Source organism: Ranitomeya imitator, chromosome 1 (genome assembly GCF_032444005.1).
Source record: "Ranitomeya imitator isolate aRanImi1 chromosome 1, aRanImi1.pri, whole genome shotgun sequence".
Taxonomy (NCBI): Eukaryota; Metazoa; Chordata; class Amphibia; order Anura; family Dendrobatidae; genus Ranitomeya; species Ranitomeya imitator.
The window spans coordinates 838,859,646-838,883,983 of record NC_091282.1 but is presented as its reverse complement, the minus strand read 5'-3'; the positions used below and the strand labels follow the sequence as shown (position 1 = coordinate 838,883,983).

General features: G+C 40.2%; 1 protein-coding gene across 20 annotated transcripts in view; it reads right to left on the bottom strand.

Moving 5' to 3' along the window:
• The window catches only part of ADGRL3 (adhesion G protein-coupled receptor L3), a 1,214,649-nt gene that overhangs the window by 200,274 nt on the left and 990,037 nt on the right, over nucleotides 1–24,338 (bottom strand). For 8 of the 20 annotated variants that reach the window (XM_069740657.1, XM_069740665.1, XM_069740654.1 and 5 more), the window contains one exon: nucleotides 13,401–13,529. The exons of 7 other annotated variants lie outside the window; for them this stretch is intronic. In XM_069740657.1, the coding sequence (XP_069596758.1) occupies nucleotides 13,401–13,529 (129 nt within the window). The remainder of the gene's footprint in view (nucleotides 1–13,400; nucleotides 13,530–24,338) is intronic. 5 more of the 20 variants (XM_069740670.1, XM_069740671.1, XM_069740668.1 and 2 more) reach the window with 1 other exon arrangement.

Below are 24,338 nucleotides of genomic sequence, written 5' to 3'. Positions count from 1 at the left end.
CTAGTGATGAAGATTACAGCCTTAAACTTAGTGCAATTTTCTAAGCTAAAGATAACCATTAACATATGTAAGTTTGCCATACCCAAGGTGTCCGTAGACTTTACAACGCAAAAAAATAATGTCTAAAATGTTATGTTAACTTTCATAATAAGCTTTCATATATGTGTACATCAGGAATCACACTATTTTTGGTCATTATATGCCTTGGATCCTGAATTTTTTTTAAGCAATTTTCACCTCTTTAGGTTCTAAAATGTAGAAACTATCATCCTCCAGTTTTACTCTCTCCCTTCTCCATTGGCTTCAATAGGCAGAAGGTATAATCTGACTCAAAACAGAAGATTGATCTGTAGACAGATATGAGCAGTTTTTGCAGAGTGAATGTTCAGGATATGAGAGAAAAAGTAGTCAGTCAATAAGTATGGAAAGAAGCATTTTTCTCTAAGCTATATAAAAAGGTTTCTTATCTTCATCGGTATTAATAATAATGTAATAAGAAAAGGGTAGTTAATTTGTAATGCTTTCTATTTCAAAGGTTGCGTTAGGATGTGGGTGGATAATACCATATTCAGTCTTTAAGAGTATGGAATTTTGGTATTGCAGTACACTTTTAAAGAGTAAGTAAACATTTTTAATTTAAAATATCCTCCAAGCATTGCAAAGTTATCCTTTTGTGTAATATATTTTATGACTATTTTGCTTTTTTCAGTGCACAGTCCATGCTCTTTTAGAAGCTGTCAACTGCTCAGCAAATATCTGCACGCTATATTCAGTGTGTGTATAGAGCTCCCTGAGATGAGTATGGAGGTAGTGAGCAGAGAGGCTCAGTCAAGGAAGGTCCAGCACACAAGCTCAATATAGGGCTCAAGTGTATTGCTGAGAATCTAGTAAGGGTTAACAGGGGCAGTAATACATTATATGTACAGCAATACAGCTTTAGAGAAATATTCACACTCCCTTGTTTTTAGTGCGAAATGTAAAATGTATTTGATCTAAAATTGTAGGTGAAATGAAAGGGCATAGATTGACCACGGTTACTGATGGACATATAAGCATGAAGGTTCTTCACAATAGCCACCTTTTAGGTACCACCCACAATGAAACATGGTATAATATAGCAGCGGCATATAAACTACATATCAAAAAAATGTTCCCTTAAAACATCCACTTTATTTGAAACCATTAAACATAACATAACCCAAAAGAAAAATGTTATATTAGCTCAATAAACCAGTAGACCAGTAAAGAGAAAAGTTATTCAATTGTAAATCAAAGTGAATTATATATAGGAAGAGCGTAGGGTACATAACATATGTCCCTTGTTTTCCCTAAATGGGGGTACCGGCCTTATAGAGAAGACTGGTACCCTACAAACACACAAGTGGCGCCTCTTTCCTTGTCGTCTTATTTAACAGACCATTAAATAAACACACTAAGGTTTGAAATAACAGAAATAACAGTAAAAAAATGTAATCATGTAGGTTGAAACATGTAAAAAATTATATTCGGTCATACTAAATAATGGTAAAAATCAATACCAAAAATATCATACAATAGAAAAAACACCGGAAAGCAGGCAAATACCCTTGTAGGGTACAGCATCTGATATTATTGTCAAACTGAATAGTAAATTATAAAATCAATGCTGTGAGGCATCAAGCATCCAAAACATATTCTTAATTAACACAAGAAACAGGGACAATAACAATTTAATCTACTGTCCTCTAATAGAACAGGCATCACCTGGTAATGGTGACTCATACAGTAGGATCGCTGTGTAGTAACATGTAAAACATACTAAACAATAATTTGCCAAAAAGGAACACATGCTGGATCCTCAACCAGAAACTTAGAACTAATCTATGATGTGTTCCTAGACCAGACCAGAAATAAAAAAATAAAAATAAATGGAGTACTCTCCTGTTTTAAGAAAGTATGTACCCCCAATACTTGTAGTCCATACAACATTTTTCAACATGTTTTCCCCCTGAATGTTGGGATCATCAGGAGACCATACATAGGAAGGGTTCACAAGGTACATCTAAAGGAGTAACCAAAGATGCACTCATGATAGCATGCAGGTAATCTACATGTATCAGCGTTAATATCTGTACAGGGTCTAAAGGTACCTTCACACATAACGATTTTGTTAACTATATTGTTGCAATGTCACGCTTTTTGTGACGTAGCAATGATATCGTTAATGAAATCGTTATGCGTGACAGCGACCAACGATCAGGCCCCTGCTGGGAGATCGTTGGTTGCTGGGATTGATCAGGACGTTTTTTTGGTCGCTGATCACCCGCTGTCATCGCTGAATCGGCGTGTGTGACGCTGATCCAGCGATGTGTTCACTGGTAACCAGGGTTAATATCGGGTTACTAAGCGCAGGGCCGGGCTTAGTAACCCGATATTTACCCCAGTTACCATTGTAAAAGTAAAAAAAAAAACAGTACATACTCACATTCCGATGTCTGTCACGTCCCCCGGCATTAGCTTCCCGCACTGACTGTGTCAGCGCCGGCCGGCCGTAAAGCAGAGCACAGCGGTGACGTCACCACTGTGCTCTGCTTTACGGCCGGCGCTGACAGTCAGTGCAGGGAAGCTGACGGCGGGGGACGTGACAGACATCGGAATGTGAGTATGTACTGTTTTTTTTTAACTTTTACAATGGTAACCAGGGTAAATATCGGGTTACTAAGCGCGGCCCTGCGCTTAGTAACCCAATATTTACCCTGGTTACCCGGGGACTTCGGCATCGTTGAAGACAGTTTCAACAATCCATGTAATAAGCACTAAACTGTGCATGCAGTGGTAAGTACAAGCTATGCTAGATGCAAAAAAGCTATCATATGGGTGGAAGGGGATGGGCAGTATCCAAGCAACTCAGCCAGTATTTACATAGCAAAAATATGTATATCTTACATATCTATTTGAGGTGAGCTAGGTAAGTGTCATCCCTGTGACCTTACTAGAATCAGCCTAAGATGCTAGCTCACTGCAACTTCAGTAATAATAACAACGCCTGCCACAGCATCATAGTATGTAGACAAAGCCACAGACAGCCCAAAGTATACAGCTGTGTGAAAAAGTGTTTGCCCCTTCCTGATTTCCTATTATTTTACATATTTGTCACACTTAAATGTTTCAGATCACCAACCAAATTTAAATATTAGACAAATATTATACAAGTAAACACAAAATGCAATTTTTAAATGAAGGTCTTTATTATTAAGGGAAAAAGAAATCCAAACCTACAGGGCCCCGTGTGAAAAAGTGATTTCCCCCTAAACCTAATAAATGGCTGGTCCACCCTTAGCAGGAACAATTGCAATCAACCGTTTGCGATAACTGGCAATGAGTCTTTTACAGTGATCTGGAGGAATTTTGGCCCACTCATCTCTTGCAGAATTCTTGTAATTCAGCCACATTGGAGGGTTTCCAAGCATGAAACACATTTTTAAGGTCATGCCCCAGGATCTCAATCAAATTAAGGTCAGGACTTTGACTAGGCCACTCCAAAGTCTTAATTTAGCTTTTCTTAAACCATTCAAAGGTGGACTGGCTGATGTGTTTTGGATCATGGTCCTGCTGCATAACCCAAGTGTGCTTCAGCTTGAGGTCGTGAACAGATGGCAGGCATTCTCCTTCAGGATTTTTTGGTAGACAACAGAATTCATTGTTCCATTTACAACGGCAAGTCTTCCATGTCCTGAAGCAGCAAAACAGCCTCAGATCATCACAATATCACCACCATAGTTTACTGTGGGTATGATGTTCATTTTCTGAAATTATGTTTTACGTCTATGCCAGATGTAATGGGACATACACCTCCCAAAAATTTTAACTTTTGTCTCATCAGTCCCCAAAGGCCTTGGGGATCATCTAGATGTTTTCTGGAAAAACTGAGATGAGCCTTTATGTTCTTATTGGTCAGCAGTGGTTTTTGTCTTGCAACTCTGCCATGCAGGTAATTTTTGTCCAGTCTCTTTCTTATGGTGGAGTCAGGAACACTGACCTTAACTGAGGCAAGTGAGGCCTGCAGTTCTTTGGATGTTGTTATGGGGTCTTTTGTGACCTCTTGGATGAGTCATCACTGTGCTCTTATGGTAAGTTTGGTTAGCCAGGCCACTCCTAAGAAGGTTCACCACTGTTCCATGTTCTCGCCATTTGTGGAAAATGGCTCACACTGTGGTTCGCTGGAGTCTCAAAGCTTGAGAAATTGCTTTATAACTATTTCCAGACTAATCTCAGTTACTTTGTTTCTCATTTGTTCCAGAATTTCTTTGGATTGCAGCATGATGTCTAGCTTTTGAGGATCTTTTGGTCTACTTCACTTTGTCAGGAAGGTCCTATGTAAGTGATTTCTTGATTGAGAACAGGTGTGGTAGTAGGCAAGCCTGTGTGTGGTTAGGGAATTTTAACTCAGTTTCTCAAAGATGTGATAAACTACAGTTAATTTATGTCTTTGGGGGGTCAATCAGTTTTTCACACAGGGCCCTGAAAGTTTGGATTTATTTTTCACTTAATAAAAAAAACCTTCATTCAAAACTGCATTTTTTTGTTTACTTTTGTTATCCTTGTATAATATTTAAATGTGTTTGGTGATCTGACACATTTAAGTGTGAGAAACATGCAAAATAAGAGGAAAACAGAAAGGGGCAAACACTTTTTCACACAGCTGTATATACACAGCACTAAATTGGCGATGGTGTTCATATGAAATAATTTATAAGTATATGAAACATGTACAATCAGCCCTTAACATAAAAACTTAAAATACGAATATTATATATTGAATTACAATACAGACTTCAGAGGAATAAGATACTACCAAGTATATTACGTAAGTGATAAAAATTAAAATTGACAATAAACACACAAACAGCATTACGCAGATACACAAATGCCATAGATATATACAGTGCTCAGCATAAATAAAAATACCTCAACAGATTTGTCAGAAACCTTTACCTTCCTTTGAGAAGTAAGACTTTCTATGAGATAAAATACTACAAAATACTCCCACAATTTGAGTCATTAACTGTAAACAAGATTTGTCATTTTGCGCACCCCAAATGCTCATTTTCCTAGCAAATTCATTCAAGGCCATGTTAGAAAAATGAGTACGCCCAAATGAAAGTCTCAGGAACAAGGTTTAGACTACAATTAACAAGAATTCAACCACAGGTAAGTGTAATTAGTTAAATACATGTCCAGCAGACAGGGTGTTACTTAACAAAGATAAATGCTTCCCATTTCATGATGTAAACAATGGCACTACATGGAAGAGAAATGTCACAAGACCTGAGGGAAAAATTTTTTTTTACAGACTGAAGGGTACAAGAAGATCAGCAAAGCTTTGTTTATCAACAGAATACTCTAGCAAAAGACATATAAAAATATAACAATTATGGAACTGCTACCATTTAAAAGAGATGTCCAGGCCAACTTTGGAAGTTAACACCTAAACCTGAGAGACTGATGAGAAAAGTTGAAGAAAACAAGCATGCGAGTTCACTGCAATTTGCTAAAGTAGAAAGCCAAACCAAGGAGAGTGTTTCCTGTGTAACAATACTACATACACTGCAGAGGAAAAGCCCATGAACAAAAAAGTAAGCCTAAAATTTGCCAGGGTCCATGCGGAAAAATATGACAACTACCGGGACTTTCTACTCTGGAGTGATGAGACCAAAATAAATGTTTTTGGAAGAGATAGCTTAAAAATTGTATGGCGTGGCAAAGGAAAGGATTAAAAAAATGCATGGTGCCTACAGTGAAATGGTGGTGGCACTGTCCTTATTGTAGGGCCGCACGAATGCTGCTGGTGTTGGGGAGCTACATTTCATTGATTAATTCATTTCATTATGAATTCACAGATGTACTCATACTATATTGAAAGGTAAGAAGATATCGGTGAGGGGTAACACAATAGCACAGAAAGAAATAGAATTTAAATCCTTCTGATCAAATTCTATAATACGGTGTGAAATTGTTTATGACTGGTGTAGAGCATCTGATATCACTAAGGTGCTTATCAATTTGTTTCCTAAATTCTATGTTATTTGCCTACATAGTTTAGAGGGCAAATGCCATTTTCAGTCTCTAATAAGACATTGCTAAGCAGTTAAACCGCTAGACAAGAAAGTTTTACAGTTTTGGTTTAACTTACTCGCACAATCTGAAGCAGTCTCAATTAAAAAAAAGTGCAACATATCTTGTGTTTAAGCCAGGTCCCAGGTCCTCTAGGTTTTCTTTAGTAACTATGTACTACTTGGTCTCCAAGGGGTTGGCTCTTAGTATACATGATGGCTGTTGTGGAGAGAACCTATCTCTCAAATCTAGGTCAGCAAAAAAAATACCCCACTGCCTAGACAACACATCCAGGGTATAATTAGCTTGATAGTCATTCATATCTATAATACTTAGTAGCCTTTAAGACTCTTATTATATAGAGGGAAGTAATGCTTATCTTTCTCCAGTGGTTTCATGTTTGTAAACTTAATTTAGAACAGGTGGGAGATATGCACCTTTCAAGAATAGTTGCAGGTCCCTCACTTCTTAATTATTATCAGAGAAATAGTTTCTCCTTATACGAGTACATATATTTTGACCTTTTTCTATACCTTTTTTAGGGGCACAGGCTGACGCCTTTCCCACCTGATGAAGGTATTAGTGGTTTTCAATATGTAAAGGTCTGTAACTTTCCCCTGGATCCTTCCGGATCAACTAGTATAAAAATGTCAGGAAGTTCATATTAACCTCCGATGTGATCGGTAAACTGAATGGGTTATCCTTCAGATTAAAGTTAAAGGTACTGAAGTCACTTGCAGTGCCCACTGGATGAAACTGCCATTGATATGGTTTACCCCAGAATAAAATCTGAGGGTTACACCATGACATCTCATCCTGAAAGTTTAAAGTATCCATTCACCAGTCCAGGAGGAGATTAGTGCACAATGGGGCACAGGAACTGTCCAATGCTATGCCCTTAACTTGGGGGTAGAACTTATTGCCAAACATGAAATAATTCTAGATAAAAATGAACCCGATCAGTTTCAGTATGATTTGATTGTGTGCAGATGTGAGTGGTTCGATCCGTAGAGAATCAGGTTGAACTTGAATTTCCTGAAATTTGTGATTTCACATGAATTCGAACATTTTGAGATGCAATTCTCGCTTCGCAACAATAAAAAAACACAGCATTATTTCCCACACTGCCGAAACATCAGAGAGTAGGCTAACATCATTTTGCATTGTCGCACGGGCCTACACATACTGTCTTGCAGCTTTGATATCTTATGGATTATGATAACTTGTACAGTGGTGGTCAGTACCTGGGCCACCTGAAATTAGCTCCCATTGGATCACAGTTTGTGCACCGTTGTTTCCTTCTCCAGAGTCACTGGGTAAACCTACCTCTCTCTTCAGCAGAGTGTAAGCTCTTACAGTCAGTGATGTCCTCTCTCTCTCACCTGCAGAGTGTAAGCTCTCATGGTAACTGGGTCCTATCTCTCTTTCCTTTCCCTACAAAGTGTAAGCTCTTATCGTCAGCAGTCATCTCTCTCTATTACCTGGAGAGTGTAGGTTTTTATTGCCAGAGTTCTGGTGAATCACTGCTACTCTTATTGGTCTCTGGTTATAGTTGATGTACTCCAAGGTTCAGTGCTGCATCCACTATTATTCAACCTCTTTAGTAGTAATAAAAAAGATGGGATTTATAGTGTTGTTTCTGTTTTTGCAGTTGACACCGAGATATTTAGTATAGTGCAGTCTATGGATCATGTTCATAAGTTACATGCTGACTTGGTGACTTGACTGAATGTTTAAGTATCCAATTTCCAATTAGAAGATGAAATTCAATATGGATAAATGTAAAGTTCTGCATCTTGGTACTAATAACCATTTGTTCTATGGAGAATAAAACTAGAGTCCCTTGCAGAGAAGGCTCCATGTGTACCGTATTTTCAGATTATAAGACGCACCCCAACCTCAAATTTGGGAGAAGCCATTTTCCTGAGCTGTGGGCTTTAATAAAATGGCAACCAGAGGCAGCGCATGTGGAAATTGGCTGGGCCAAGATCCCAATCTGCGATCTGCAAATTCACCGCCTCTGGTGGCCCACGGATTCAAGACAATGTCCACTGAGAAACCAATGATTTACTCCCCTTTGCTCACCACCAACACAGGGCCGCAACATCGCCACACTTCTGTGACCACTGGCTCCCTGAGGAAGGGGACCCTGCTCCACGCAATACGCTCTGCTCTGCCTCACCAACAACACTGGGCCTGCAGCATCGCACCACTGGGATACACAGATGATTCAGGTAAAAAATGAAGTTTCCTTCAGTGTCTGTTACTTGAAAAAAAAACAAGCCCTCTCTTGAGGGCAGACCAAAGTACTGGTGTGCGCAAGAAGTGGGAAAGGTCAGAGAGGCCCAGCTCCTGCACACTGCAGAACTTTACTCTGCTCCCAACAGGGCAGATAAGTATGCCTGCGCAGGAGCGAGATGCCGGAGAGCGATGAAGCAACAGGAGGGCGGCATCAGATGAAGATGGGAGGCGCTGGACCCGGACCTGCGATACCCATCGGACCCGACGTCACTGGACTGCCCCCCCCCCCCCGGGTGTATAATAAAACTTATTTTTCTTATCCTTCAGGTCGGATTCTAGAATGCTGTAGATAAGCACTGAAAGGCAGCGGTCGCATCAAATCTCGACAAAAAATTCTGACAGGTTTGCTTTAATCTAATTTTAGTCATGCTTCTTAGTATAGCTATTCTATAGCTATACTAGTTTTAAGGGCCACACAACAACCACAATCTATGCATATATACTAATACTACCTATAGAAAATCGCCCATAGTAGAGGTATACACAGTCCAAATAGTATAAGCCATAGTTTACTGCATATTTAACACCAATAATAAAGAATAAGGCATGGCTAATGGGATGACAGTCATAGTGCATTACATAATGCCACCCATACTTTCCATGTGGCGCCTAGTCACACTCCTCTTCAATGACAACATAACGTTTTGTGCTAACGGTCAATTTTCACCTGTATGTTACTTCAGCTTCCATACTTGCCAGCAGTCCACAGTCTCTCATGGCAATTCTTGAAGTGAATAAGATGCCGCATCTTGTTACCTCTTACAGCACCAGATTGTGTGACATGTGAACAACCTGTCCAGGCTGTAGTCACCAATAGGTAATTCTCCAGTGGTCATTATGAGCCTGAATAAATAGTATGTTGGTGCAAAGGTGCGTTTACACTGAAAGAATATCACGAATGAGCAGTCCTAATTAAGATTAACTTGAAGCCTAAGCAGTCTGTCAGTGACGTGATGCTGGTTCGTCAGGTGAAATGATTTTTAAACCTGCTTAAAAATTTTCCTTCTCAGCAAAGCATCATCCTGTGTAAACGAGAACAATGGCAGCCAATAAATAGCTTATGATCTATTACAGAAGGGACATTGACTGTATGTTTTGGGTAGTGCACAATGTTTATCACAGTTTGCTTGTGTAAAATGGTTGTTTAGTGAACACTGGTAATTATTTGCCGACCAGCAGTTGTTTGGTACCGCTTGTCAGTTCAAGTAGACCGACCCTTGCACGCAATATTCTATCTATTATATTTTCTCGCTTATGTAATACCATTTATTTCAACAGCGACTACAAACAGCAAGATCATTTTCCCCATTGGGGCTCACAATGTAAATCTTCTATCAGTATGTCTTTGGAGTGTGGGAAGAAACCAGAGTACACAAGGGAAACCATGCAAACATGGAGAATATACAAACTCCTTGGTGGGATTTGAACCCAGGACGCCAGCACTGTAAAGTCACCATGCTTCTCTGAAATACAGAATATTTTATTTGCATCTAAGCTGCTTTAAATCCCCATGATGTGAAGTTTGTGGCTGTCCCTCAGTATTTGCGCATTAGCACCAGGTCTAGCTAGCAGCTATGAAGAGAAGGTCTCTAGATGGTGACTTTTGTGAGTAGCCCTGCACAGAAAAGCAGATATGAAAGCACATATACTGGTGGGGGGCTGAAGAAGGACAAGTATGGTGAGCTTAAGATAGGATGATGCTGCCAGTTAGAGAGGTGCTTAAGCTAGATGCAATAGAGTGGTGAGGGTGCTTCATGCAAGAATATGGAATTAGGTTAAAATGGGAACCTCTGAATACAAGTATACTGCCTATAAGGGAAGGGGGCACAAAATATGAGTGAGCTTTCTGTGGAGAAGCTTTGGCTGCTGTTATGCTGCTATTTTGAAGTTCTGGGTATCAATATTACTGGGGTGGGTGTCTGGATGTGGCCCATGACCATCTCTCAGATCTGAATGTTGCTCATGGTAAGAGAGGTTGGGAACCACTGCCTTAAAGATACTAAAACAAAAGTTCTATTAGAATCTCCACTCAAAAATAACCTCCCATATTTACAAACAAAAATATTTTTAAAAGACAATATGGTATCAATAGGGGAAAAAATACTAAGTCAACAGGGAAAAAGTTGTTTTTCCTGTTGAAATGAGGTAAAAAGGGTAAAAAAATAAAATATACCCATATGTATATATATATATATATATATATATATATATATATATATATATATATATATATATATATACACATACACAGTGTTTCTATATTTGGGTGTGCATTTCTATGTGAAAACCTTCTATTAAGCTCATGTGATCATATGGTCATTCCTGGGAATTAAATGACTTTATACTCTCTGAACAATGTCACCATCTCAGTCATGAAAAGTTACTGCTTAATGAAATTGCATTGACTTGGAAGTTGTTTGCTGGAGTGGGACGAAACGTCTATCACTGTTACTGATTATGACTAAACAGCTCTTTTCACACAGTTATAATATAAAAGTTGACAGTTAGGTGTTCCTGATTGTATACCTATAATATAATAGCTTATTTGGGAGACTATAAAGGGAAATATAATCAGTGTTACCACAGCAGACATACAGTAGATGCTACTGGTTCTATCTGTCCATGTGATTCTCTGCTGATGTATCATGGGATTTATACAGTAGCAGAGTACAGAGCAATAAAATGCACAGTGAAATTTCGGAATCAAGGACTCTGAAGGAAGCCAAAGAGGAGACTGTACTGCAATGACTTAGTCACACAATACATCAAAGAAGAATTGTAAAGTATTACAGGTGTAGGAGATAAAAGGAAAGAACCCAAAATTTCACTGAGCTGCTTCTTTAACTGGTAAAGAGGTTCTATCGATCTATAGTTTAATTGCTGTGTAATTATTAGTTATGCTACTTAATAATATTCGTTATCTTTCAATTTCTTGACATCCTTATTTAAGTCAGTTAACCGAAAATAAATGTATATGTCCTTGTTTTCCCTGACCAGGTGACAAGTGACCCAGGTGCATGGCACTTAAGAAAGCCTAATAATCACAGAGCAATGTACCATGTATTTTAAATCTTTACTGGCTCAAGAGCGAATTTTGCCTTAAAGATGACAAGCTCTTTAGCTGATATTTATTACACTTAAATATGTAGCGCTATATATTTAAGATATGCTTCGAAAGGGAATATAACCCCCGTTAAGTTTTTAATATACTTACGGTACTAATATGGCTCCTGCACATGGCCATACTAAAAGAGTTGTGATGAAGTTGCAACACATAGTATATCTCAAGAAAAAAATGTGCTGATGTGGAATCAAATGAAAAAAAGAAGCGGTCAACTGCTTCTGATCTTTGGCCAACCACTTTAAGTATCTGTTTATAGCTGACTTAATTGCATCTATTATGCAGGAATTCTGCTCTACAAGCATCGATTCTCAGAGCTTATCAAAAAGGCACCACAGAGCAGCTTTATAATACTCTACATGATCTTTAAGGCAGTGGCAACAATTTTGAGGATGACTAACAGAGGTTCTTCTGTGGTCATTGAAGTGGACTGTATCCGATACTTAGTGACCAATCAGCATTGAGAAATGAAAATTGGACCATGCGTCATAAGAAAGGCCTGCGTTTCAGTTCTCCTGAACCTTTATCACAGTTTTCATGTAGGGGATCCGAAGCAGAAAACTCTTAATGATGCTCATATGTCCTCACACTTTGTTAGACAATCCTTTACAGATGGAATGAAAATTCTTACTCAACCAGCATCTTGGTAAAAAATTATTGAAAATCCCTCCAACTCCAAAAGGCCTTTCCAGAAGACGCTTCTACAATACTGGGACATATTGGCTATTACTGGTGTCACATAAAGCAGTGCTCTAATGTGGTACGTTTTTCCAGCAACGGAAACTAGGTGACAAAACTTTCATCGAAAGCAAACAACAGAAACAGCCTGATAAGTGACACATCTTTGAAATCATCCCTACCCCATGCTGTCCTCAGATTACATAGCAAAAAAGCTGCTGACAGATTCCCTTTAAATGAAATCTGTCAGCAGGTTTCTGCTATGTAATCTGGGAGCAGCATGATGTAGGGGCTGAGATCAGAGATATTTCACTAGCTGGTCTACATGCTGTAATTTTTGTATAATTATTATTTTCACTGGTGCAGATCTAGCAGTGTTCTGAATTCTGAGCTCTGTATAACCACGCCCCCACACCTCTGATTGGCAGATTTCTGTGTACACTGTGCATAGACAGAAAACTGCCAATCATAGATGGGGTATTGTTATACAGCAGATGACTAGGATGCATGAGACACCTAGTCCTGTAGTGATAATCTCCTGCTGATGAAACACTGATTTATTCTGATATATTGAAGCAGCCCAGTAAGTGACACATTACTGGAATCAGACTCCACATTACGCTGCTCTCAGTTTACATAGCAAAAACCTGCTGACAGACTCCCTTTGAATACGAGAATTCCCTCTTTTTGCATCAATTTGTATTATTATTCATAAATTAGTAACAAAGCTGTAATAAACTAAACAAAACAAACTAATGCTATATATCCAACAGTATTGGAGGAGGCCACCAAATCCCACCATGACTAATTCCCAATCAGAAGACACAAGAAAATCTCCCAAAGAAAATAACTGATAATCTTCAGAAAACAGAGAATTTAGTGATCGAAATAAAAGTAATGCAAATATTAACAAATGTGAATTTTTCTCATTATTAAAACGTTTAAAACATCAATCTGAAATAAGAAAAAAAGCTATAAAACCATATTACAATGCTAACAGTAGTACATTGTGCTGCTCCAGCCATTAAACTAATTGCAAACCCACCATGCACTCTTTTGATGATTACATTTACATTAATAGTAAGCACTACTGATAAAAGCAGCATGGAGTTGCAAAGAAAGAAAAACTGCTAGAAATTTTAAACCATCTATTAAAAAGTTACAGAGGGTCTTTTCAACAAAAAGGTTAAGAGAAACTCAAGCACACCTTGTAATTTGTATATGCTTACAGAAGGGTTGTTATAGACAGCCAATTCCCCGAGCAATGTATTATAGGGATTGTTAGCGCCACGAGGACGAAGCAGTGCATTGGTAATAAGATGATTAGCCATGGCTCCTGGAATAGCCCAATAAAGAGACAAAAGAAAAATCAGTAGCAATAATCAGTAATATGTACTAAAGATAACATGTTAACATTAATGAGTGAATAACAGCAAAAAGAATCCATTGCAAAGGGCAGGACGTTAAAACAAAAATAAAAAGTAGCTAATATGACAATTATACCACATTTATAGAATATAGAGACAAGACTGAATACACATTGTCATACAATAGGCAGTATGTTGTGAAGAGTAAGGTGTATCTGTTAAAGTGTTTCTAAGATTTTTCTTGCTGACTAGGGGACCCCCAAATTTGTGCAAAATATAGCTCTGGCAAAAATTAAGAGACCACTGCAAAATGTTCAGTTTGTCTGAATTTTCTCTTTATAGATATATTTTTGGGTAAAATGTAAATTGTTCATTTATTCTATAAACTTCTGACAAAATGTCTCCGAATTTCCAAGCAATAAAATTTTGTATTTTTTTTCTGAAAATGAAAAATGGTCAATTTAAAAAAAAAACAAAAAACAGTGCTTTCAGACCTCAAATAATGCAAAGAAAACAAGTTCATAATCATTTAGAAACAACAATACTAATGATATAACTCAGGAAGAGTTCAGAAATCAATATTTTGTGGAATAACCATGATTTTTAATCACCGCTTTCATGCGTCTTGGCATGCTTTCCACCAGTCTTTCACATTGCTTCTGGTGCAAAAATGTAAGCAGTTCTTCTTTGTTTGATGGCTTGTGGCTATCCATCATCCTCTTGATCATCCTCCTGTATTGTTCAACATCTTTATCAATGATTTAGATGAAAGAATTGAGGGTACACTGATTAAATTTGCTGATGACACAAAGCTAGGAGGGATAGCTAATACTAGAGAAGAAAGAGAGAGGATTCAAAAAGATATAAATAAAATGGAGCAGTGGGCAGCAACTAACAGAATGGTTTTCAACAGGGAAAAATGCAAACTACTACATCTGGGCAATAAAAATAAAAAAAAGCATATACAAAATGGAAGGAATAGGGCTAAGCTAGGGCTAAGCAACAGCACGTGTGAAAAAGACTTGGGTATACTAATAGATCACAGACTGAACATGAATCAACAGTGTGATGCAGCAGCAAAAAGGGCAAATACAATTCTGGGATGTATTAACAGAAGCATACAATCTAGATCACATGAAGTCATTATTGCCCTCTACTCCTCTTTGGTCAGACCTCATCTGGAATACTGTGTCCAGTTTTGGGCACCACATTTTAAAAAAAGACATCAACAAACTGGAGGAAGTTCAGAGAAGAGCAACCAGAATGGTGCCGATCTGCAAACCATGTCCTATGAGGAATGGTTACAGGATTTGGGAGTGTTTAGCTTGCAAAAAAGACCGAGTGGAGACTTAATAGCTGTCTACAAATATCTCAAGGGTTGTCACATTGTTGAAGGATCATCTTTACTCTCATTTGTACAAGGAAAGACTAGAAGCATTGGGATGAAACTGAATGGGAGGAGACACAGATTAGTTATTAGAAAAAACTTTTTGACAGTTAGGGTGATCAATGAGTGGAACAGGTTGCCACGAGAGGTGGTGAGTTCTCCTTCAATGGAAGACTTCAAACAGAGGCTGTACAGATTTCTGTCTGGGATGTTTTTGTGAATCCTGCTTTGAGCAGGGGATTGGACCAGATGACCCAGGAGGTCCCAGACCAGATGACCCAGGAGGTCCCTTACAACTCTACCATTCTATGATTTCATTCCAGAGGTTTTCAATGGGGTTCAGGTCTGGAGATTGGGCTGTCCATGACAGGGTTTTGATGTGGTGGTCTCTTAATTTTTGCCAGAGCTGTATTAGATACCCTATATGGAACAGATATTTTATTCAATCTCATTGCCACAGGTTTAAAAATTCAAGCCCCTAGCCATGCACTCTGCCATTACAAACCTTGGTGAAAGAATCGCTCATTAAAAAAGGAACCTGCCATCAGGTTTTACCAATTCTAAAGTACTATACATTTTACAGGATTTTAGGAAAATACATATGAGTCTCCAAACTCCTCTGCATACGAAGCACTTCATGTGGATGACGTGTGGAACCCTACTTTATGTGGATGATGTCCGGAATCCTGTTTCATGTGGATAAAACATTCTTTGTCATGTCCCCCAAACATACTCCTGCACAGGTGTACTTTGCTCTACCCTGCTGAGTGCAGAGCAAAATGCTGTTATGTGCATGCATCGGACTTACTACAAGGTCATCGGCTCTCTTTGGCCTCTCCTGATGCATGCACATTACAGTACAGCAGGGCAGAGCGAAGTACACCTGCGCAGGAGTGTGATTCAGCACACTGTGTGGATGACATATGACGCGTCATCCACGTGAAGCAGGGTTCCACACATCATCCACATGGAACGGATGGCATTTGCAACCAGAGTGGAGGCACTAGATCAAGAACAGCACCGCATGGGGGCATTATAGAAGATATTTCTTCAGCTATGCAGAGGAGGTTGGAGACTCATACATATTCATAGAACACTGTAGAAAAGACATTATACTGTAGGTGGTGGCTGGTGTATACTGGGAAAACCTGGTGACAGGTTCCCTTTACAGAGCTCACAGAATTCGGTTGTGCTATTGTAATAGAATGATACTATTGCAGCCATTTGTGCTTCCTACCTGAATATTATACTTTTAATTGTGAGTGTTTCACTGAAAAGTGAAAACTATGAAATTATTACTCAGTACTCAGTGGTTAATACCTATTAATGGCTAACTTAAAAGATGGTAACAAGTAGTAAGTTTTCGAGACTACTCAGGTCTTTGATCAGGCATAGAATAACACAAAATCTGAAGAGTCACATGGTTATACACAACAAGACATAAAACAGTGCAGTAAATATTGGAGCAGGTCATAGAAAGAGTGCAAAAGTTGTATTGTCCTGTGATTGAGGTCTGGTCCAGGGTTGTGATGCCCCAAAATGATCTGAGGAGCACATTCCATAATTTACGTAGAAAGATATAAATCAATGCAACACATTTATTCCTGCTCTGGATGTGTCATCAAAGGTCATCATAAGTTTGTGCTCTCAGGCTCCTCTCTCTGAGATTTGAAGTTACCTTTCAATGCTAGAAAAATATTTAGAATTGAGAGTAAAGTCCAGGAGCAATTTGAAACTCTGAGGAAAACAGAGAGCAAAAATTACAACAATACTACAACAAACTATCGACCTTTCTGATTCATAACAAGAAAAGAACCATAATGTACTGCTTTCAATGCTAGGAATTTCATGTCCATAATGCTGGACACCACATTAGTTATGCAGTTGAAAGTACTTGGAGTCTTGAAGCCCTGATGTGAGCTGGGAATCTTTATCTTGTCTGTTGTCATTATAAATGGACAAATTTTAATTTTTTTCTGGTTGCAGTGAAAGGTTCCTGCAGCTGTTGGAGAGGACAGGGAGCTCTTGACAATGATGCTTCTTAGATTTAGGGGCTGCCTAAAACACAGAAGTGGGGTGTCTGGGAATATGGTTTTTAATCAGGCTGTAATTTTCTTGCAGCTCCTCTTCATACTTCCAGATTTGGATTACAGGTGACTACTAGAGATACCCAGTTGCTTTCTTCTTTAGTTTTTGTAACGTAGCAGATGTTTCCTTGATATTCTGGTGGCTCTTGGAATCTGTTTTTTATCTAATGTGGTGTGCTTGATTATATGCACTAAGTGTTCAACAATGGGTCTATATGTAGAAGAAACAGGGCAAAAGCTTAGAACAAGGATTAATTCTCATCGCCATACAATTGAAGAAGAAAGAATAAATCTACTAAACATTTTTGTAGCCCTGATCACAGCATTATGGACCTGAAAAGCTAGCATTGAAAGGAAACTTCACATCACAAAGAGACATAAGAGTCTGGGAGTACAAATTGTGACAACCATTGACACTCTCTCTCGGATCAGGAATCAATGTGTCGCATGGATTTATGTCTATCTACATCAATTAAGGAATGTGCTTCTCAGACCAGTTGGGGGCATCACAACCCTGGATCAGACCACAATCAGAGGGCTATAAAACGTTCACACTCCTTATCTATGAACTATTCCAATATTTATGGTCACAACTATTTATCCCTCTAACATAATGATAGTTCTGCTTCACATCACTTGTCTTATCTATTGCATTATTTTTGTGTCCTGTTGTGTATAAATATATGATTCTTCAGATTTTGTATTAGTCTATGCCTGATGAAGAGACCTGAGTAGTCTTGAAAGCTTGTTATGTGTTACCATCTTTTCAGTTAGTCATTATAAAGTATCAAACACTAAGGACTTATTATTTTTAATTAAAAAGTGGAAGTGTGATCTGCCGAACCCAGCACAATTCGTGCCTTGTATTTGTATTTCTCTTTGAAATTTAACAGAGATACATTTATGAAGAAAAAAGTGGAAGTATGTAGTGTGCGTTTTTCCTAAAAAATTTGATTGACGGCAAATAAATTTGTCATGAATCTCAAAACTGCAAAGCATTTATCTGCCAGGAAAATAGGAGTCTAAGACTCTGGGTGTCCTAGGACTGTATTCAAGCCCTATTGAACTCTTAAATTCAAACAGTCTTGTTAATGTATCCAGGAAAATGGATGGTATTTGGTGGTAAACCTTCTGCCTATTTAACAACAAATTGCAGTATCAGACTTTTTAGGCTACTTAAAGGAAACTTGTCATGTAAAATAATGCTATTAACCTGCAGACATGGGGTTGATTTGCCGGTTATTAGGATTCTGATAATATGCAGTGCAAGCACTGATAGCCTCGCTGCTGGGAGGAAATTAACTTTATTCCTCCATGCAGCGTTCATAGAGTGTAATGATGAGCCCTAATGATAAGCCATCCATCAGTTAGTGCTGGGGATGTGGTGACAACCACAGCACTCTATACAGAGAGCCGTGACTGAAACCATGTCGGCGTCACCCCTATGACTTAACACCAAACATTACCAGGAAGAATAAAGGACAGTAAAGGCCCCTTCACATTAAGCGACGCTGCAGCGATACCGATAACGATCCGGATCGCTGCAGCGTCGCTGTTTGGTCGCTGGAGAGCTGTCACACAGACCGCTCTCCAGCGATCAACGATGCCGGTAACCAGGGTAAACATCGGGTAACTAAGCGCAGGGCCGCGCTTAGTAACCCGATGTTTACCCTGGATACCATGCTAAAAGTAAAAAAAAACAAACAGTACATACTTACCTACAGCCGTCTGTCCTCCAGCGCTGCGCTCTGCTTCTCTGCTCTCCTCCTGTACTGGCTGTGAGACGGAAAGCAGAGCGGTGACGTCACCGCTCTGCTTTCCGGCTCACAGCCAGTGCAGGAGGAGTGCAGAGCACAGCGCTGGAGGACAGACAGCGTTAGGTAAGTATGTACTGTTTGTTTTTTTTTACTTTTAGCATGGTAACCAGGGTAAATATCGGGTTACTAAGCGCGGCCCTGCGCTTAGTTACCCGATGTTTACCCTGGTTACCAGTGAAGACATCGCTGGATCGGTGTCACACACGCCGATCCAGCGATGTCTCCAGGGAGTCCAGCGACGAAATAAAGTTCTGGACTTTGTTCAGCGACCAACGATCTCCCAGCAGGGGCCTGATCGTTGGTCGCTGTCACACATAACGATTTCATTAACGATATCGTTGCTACGTCACAAATAGCAACGATATCGTTAACAATATCGTTATGTGTGAAGGTACCTTAAGTCCTTTTTCTGTTCCTATGTGTAATGAGCTATGCCCTGTGACCTCCAATCCTTACCCAGTAAAATCCTAAAATACACACTGCTTGCCCTACCCTCAAGTTGTATTGTCTTTGTGATAGTCCTCTCCCCCAGATTAATTGAGCTAAACCATTTGATATATCTGCAAGTCATTATGGGGATGGGAAGGTCACCCGATGGTGCCTGTCATCATTAGACCTGTGGATTTCAGGAAATTCGACTCAAAGTCAATTTCCAGCAGATTGATCATCTCATCTTTAGTTTATAGTGCATAATAGTCTCCAAAACTATGTTGACTCAATAACTGAAGAGTTCTAAATCACCCTAGGCATTAACATCTCCGCACGGCTACATGCAAGCGTCAGATGGAGTTGTGTAAAGCATGCTGCCAATGGAGCAGTGAAAACATGCTCCGTGAAGCATTATCTCACACTTCTCTATCTGGCATCTGATGAACGAGTCTGTGTTTGGTGAATGCCAGTAGAACGTTAACTGCCTTACTACCCTGTGCCTACTGTAGTGTGCAAATTGAGCGACAATATTGCAGGGTTCTTTTTCTAACATAGTCTAAGCTCCATACTTCCAGCTAAGGGAAATCTTTATGACTTAACATACCAACAAATTTTGTACTTGTCTACTACAATTGAGCACATTGGTCTAGCATCCACATCAGGACTCCATGGCAGCCAGAGCAGGGCAGAGCAAACTTCCTTGGCTGGTATTATTATGCCACCATCTTGGGTGCCGCTAATGAGCACTACAGGTACTTCTCACAAAACTAGAATATCATCAAAAAGTTAATTTATTTCAGTTCTTCGATACAAAAAGTGAAACTCATATATTATATAGGGTCATTACAAACAGATTGATCTATTCCAAGTGTTTATTTCTGTTAATGTTGATGATTATGGCTTACAGCCAATAAAAACCCAAAAGTCATTTAGAATAATCAACAAAAAACACCTGCAAAAGCTTCCTAAGCATTTCAAAAGGTCTCTTAAACTGCTTCAGTAGGCTCCACAATCACGGGGAGTCATTGACAATATTAGTAAAAATTAGCTCTTCTATCAAGTGCAGTCACTTAAGGGTTTATCTGATTTATGCTTCATAGCCTAAGGACAGCCTGTGGTGAAATATGTGTATATATATCTATATGTGTGTAGTGACATATGTCTAGGGTTATACAGTGCCTACAAGTAGTATTCAACCCCCTGCAGATTTAGCAGGTTTACACATTTGGAATTAACTTGGCATTGTGACATTTGGACTGTAGATCAGCCTGGAAGTGTGAAATGCACTGCAGCAAAAAAGAATGTTATTTCTTTGTTTATTTTTTTTTTAAATTGTGAAAAGTCTTTTCAGAGGGTCATTTATTATTCAACCCCTCAACCCACCAGAATTCTGTTTGGTTCCCCTAAAGTATTAAGAAGTAGTTCAGGCACAAAGAACAATGAGCTTCACATGTTTGGATTAATTATCTCTTAATTATCCCATGGTCAACATGGGAAAGACAAAGGAGCATTTCAAGGCCATCAGAGACAAGATCGTGGAGGGTCACAAGGCTGGCAAGGGTGTTATGTTTGCTAATGACAGGTGTTATGAAGGCAATCCAGAAACACAGTGTGCTTAGCGATCAGAGCGCACACAGTGATCTGACAAATACCCAAAAATACAAGAACGAGCTCTGAGACGTGGAAACTCTGTAGACTGCACACCTGATCCTATCCTAAACACAACTAAAAGCGGCTGTGGATTGCGCCTAACAACTACCTAGGCAACTCGGCACAGCCTAAGAAACTAGCTAGCCTGAAGATAGAAAAATAGGCCTGACTTGCCCCAGAGAAATTCCCCAAAGGAAAAGGCAGCCCCCCACATATAATGACTGTGAGTAAGATGAAAAGACAAAACGTAGGAATGAAATAGATTCAGCAAAGTGGGGCCCGATATTCTAGGACAGAGCGAGGACAGTAAAGCGAACCTTGCAGTCTACAAAAAACCCTAAAGCAAAACCACGCAAAGGGGGCAAAAAAAACCCACCGTGCCGAACTAACGGCACGGCGGTACACCCTTTGCGTCTCAGAGCTTCCAGCAAAACAAAAGACAAGCTGGACAGAAAAAAAGCAACAAAAAAGCAAAAAGCACTTAGCTATACAGAGCAGCAGGTCACAGGAACAATCAGGAGAAGCTCAGATCCAACACTGAAACATTGACAAGGAGCAAGGATAGCAGCATCAGGCGGAGTTAAGTAATGAAACAGTCAACGAGCTCACCAGAACACCTGAGGGAGGAAGCTCAGAAGCTGCAGTACCACTTGTGACCACAGGAGTGAATTCAGCCACAGAATTCACAACAGTACCCCCCCTTTGAGGAGGGGTCACCGAACCCTCACCAGAGCCCCCAGGCCGACCAGGATGAGCCGCATGAAAGGCACGAACAAGATCGGAAGCATGAACATCAGAGGCAAAAACCCAGGAATTATCTTCCTGAGCATAACCCTTCCATTTAACCAGATACTGGAGTTTCCGTCTAGAAACACGAGAATCCAAAATCTTCTCCACAATATACTCCAATTCCCCCTCCACCAAAACCGGGGCAGGAGGCTCAACAGATGGAACCATAGGTGCCACGTATCTCCGCAACAACGACCTATGGAATACATTATGTATGGAAAAGGAGTCTGGGAGGGTCAAACGAAAAGACGCAGGATTGAGAACCTCAGAAATCCTATACGGACCAATAAAACGAGGTTTAAATTTAGGAGAGGAAACCTTCATAGGAATATGACGAGAAGATAACCAAACCAGATCCCCAACACGAAGTCGGGGACCCACACGGCGTCTGCGATTAGCGAAAAGTTGAGCTTTCTCCTGGGACAAGATCAAATTGTCCACTACCTGAGTCCAGATCTGCTGCAACCTATCCACCACAGAATCCACACCAGGACAGTCCGAAGACTCAACCTGTCCTGAAGAGAAACGAGGATGGAACCCAGAATTGCAAAAAAATGGAGAAACCAAGGTAGCCGAGCTGGCCCGATTATTAAGGGCGAACTCAGCCAACGGCAAAAAGGACACCCAATCATCCTGGTCTGCAGAAACAAAACATCTCAGATATGTTTCCAAGGTCTGATTGGTTCGTTCGGTCTGGCCATTAGTCTGAGGATGGAAAGCCGAGGAAAAGGATAGGTCAATGCCCATCCTACCACAAAAGGCTCGCCAAAACCTTGAAACAAACTGGGAACCTCTGTCAGAAACAATATTCTCAGGAATGCCATGCAACCGAACCACATGCTGAAAGAACAAAGGTACCAAATCAGAGGAGGAAGGCAATTTAGCCAAGGGCACCAGATGGACCATTTTAGAAAAGCGATCACAGACCACCCAAATGACTGACATCTTTTGAGAAACGGGAAGGTCAGAAATGAAATCCATCGAAATATGTGTCCAAGGCCTCTTTGGGACCGGCAAGGGCAAAAGCAACCCACTGGCACGAGAACAGCAGGGCTTAGCCCTAGCACAAATCCCACAGGACTGCACAAAAGTACGTACATCCCGTGACAGAGATGGCCACCAGAAGGATCTAGCCACTAACTCTCTGGTACCAAAGATTCCAGGATGACCAGCCAACACCGAACAATGAAGTTCAGAGATAAGTTTATTAGTCCACCTATCAGGGACGAACAGTTTCTCTGCTGGACAACGATCAGGTTTATTCGCCTGAAATTTTTGCAGCACCCGCCGCAAATCAGGGGAGATGGCAGACACAATGACTCCTTCCTTGAGGATACCCGCTGGCTCAGATAAACCCGGAGAGTCGGGCACAAAACTCCTAGACAGAGCATCCGCCTTCACATTTTTAGAGCCCGGAAGGTACGAAATCACAAAGTCGAAGCGGGCAAAAAATAACGACCAACGGGCCTGTCTAGGATTCAAGCGCTTGGCAGACTCGAGATAAGTCAAGTTCTTATGATCAGTCAATACCACCACGCGATGCTTAGCTCCTTCAAGCCAATGACGCCACTCCTCGAATGCCCACTTCATGGCCAGCAACTCTCGATTGCCCACATCATAATTACGCTCAGCGGGCGAAAACTTCCTGGAAAAGAAAGCACATGGTTTCATCACTGAGCAATCAGAACCTCTCTGTGACAAAACCGCCCCTGCTCCAATCTCAGAAGCATCAACCTCGACCTGGAACGGAAGAGAAACATCTGGCTGACACAACACAGGGGCAGAACAAAAACGACGCTTCAACTCCTGAAAAGCTTCCACAGCAGCAGAAGACCAATTAACCAAATCAGCACCCTTCTTGGTCAAATCGGTCAATGGTTTGGCAATGCTAGAAAAATTACAGATGAAGCGACGATAAAAATTAGCAAAGCCCAGGAACTTTTGCAGACTTTTCAGAGATGTCGGCTGAATCCAATCCTGGATGGCTTGGACCTTAACTGGATCCATCTCGATAGTAGAAGGGGTAAAGATGAACCCCAAAAATGAAACTTTCTGCACACCGAAGAGACACTTTGATCCCTTCACAAACAAAGAGTTAGCACGCAGGACCTGAAAAACCATTCTGACCTGCTTCACATGAGACTCCCAATCATCTGAGAAGATCAAAATGTCATCCAAGTAAACAATCAGGAATTTATCCAGATACTCACGGAAGATGTCATGCATAAAAGACTGAAACACAGATGGAGCATTGGCAAGTCCGAACGGCATCACTAGATACTCAAAATGACCCTCGGGCGTATTGAATGCAGTTTTCCATTCATCTCCTTGCCTGATTCTCACCAGATTATACGCACCACGAAGATCTATCTTAGTGAACCAACTAGCCCCCTTAATCCGAGCAAGCAAGTCAGATAACAATGGCAAGGGATACTGAAATTTAACAGTGATCTTATTAAGAAGGCGGTAATCAATACACGGTCTCAGCGAACCATCCTTCTTGGCTACAAAGAAGAACCCTGCTCCCAGTGGTGATGACGATGGGCGAATATGTCCCTTCTCCAGGGATTCCTTCACATAACTGCGCATAGCGGCGTGTTCGGGCACGGATAAATTAAA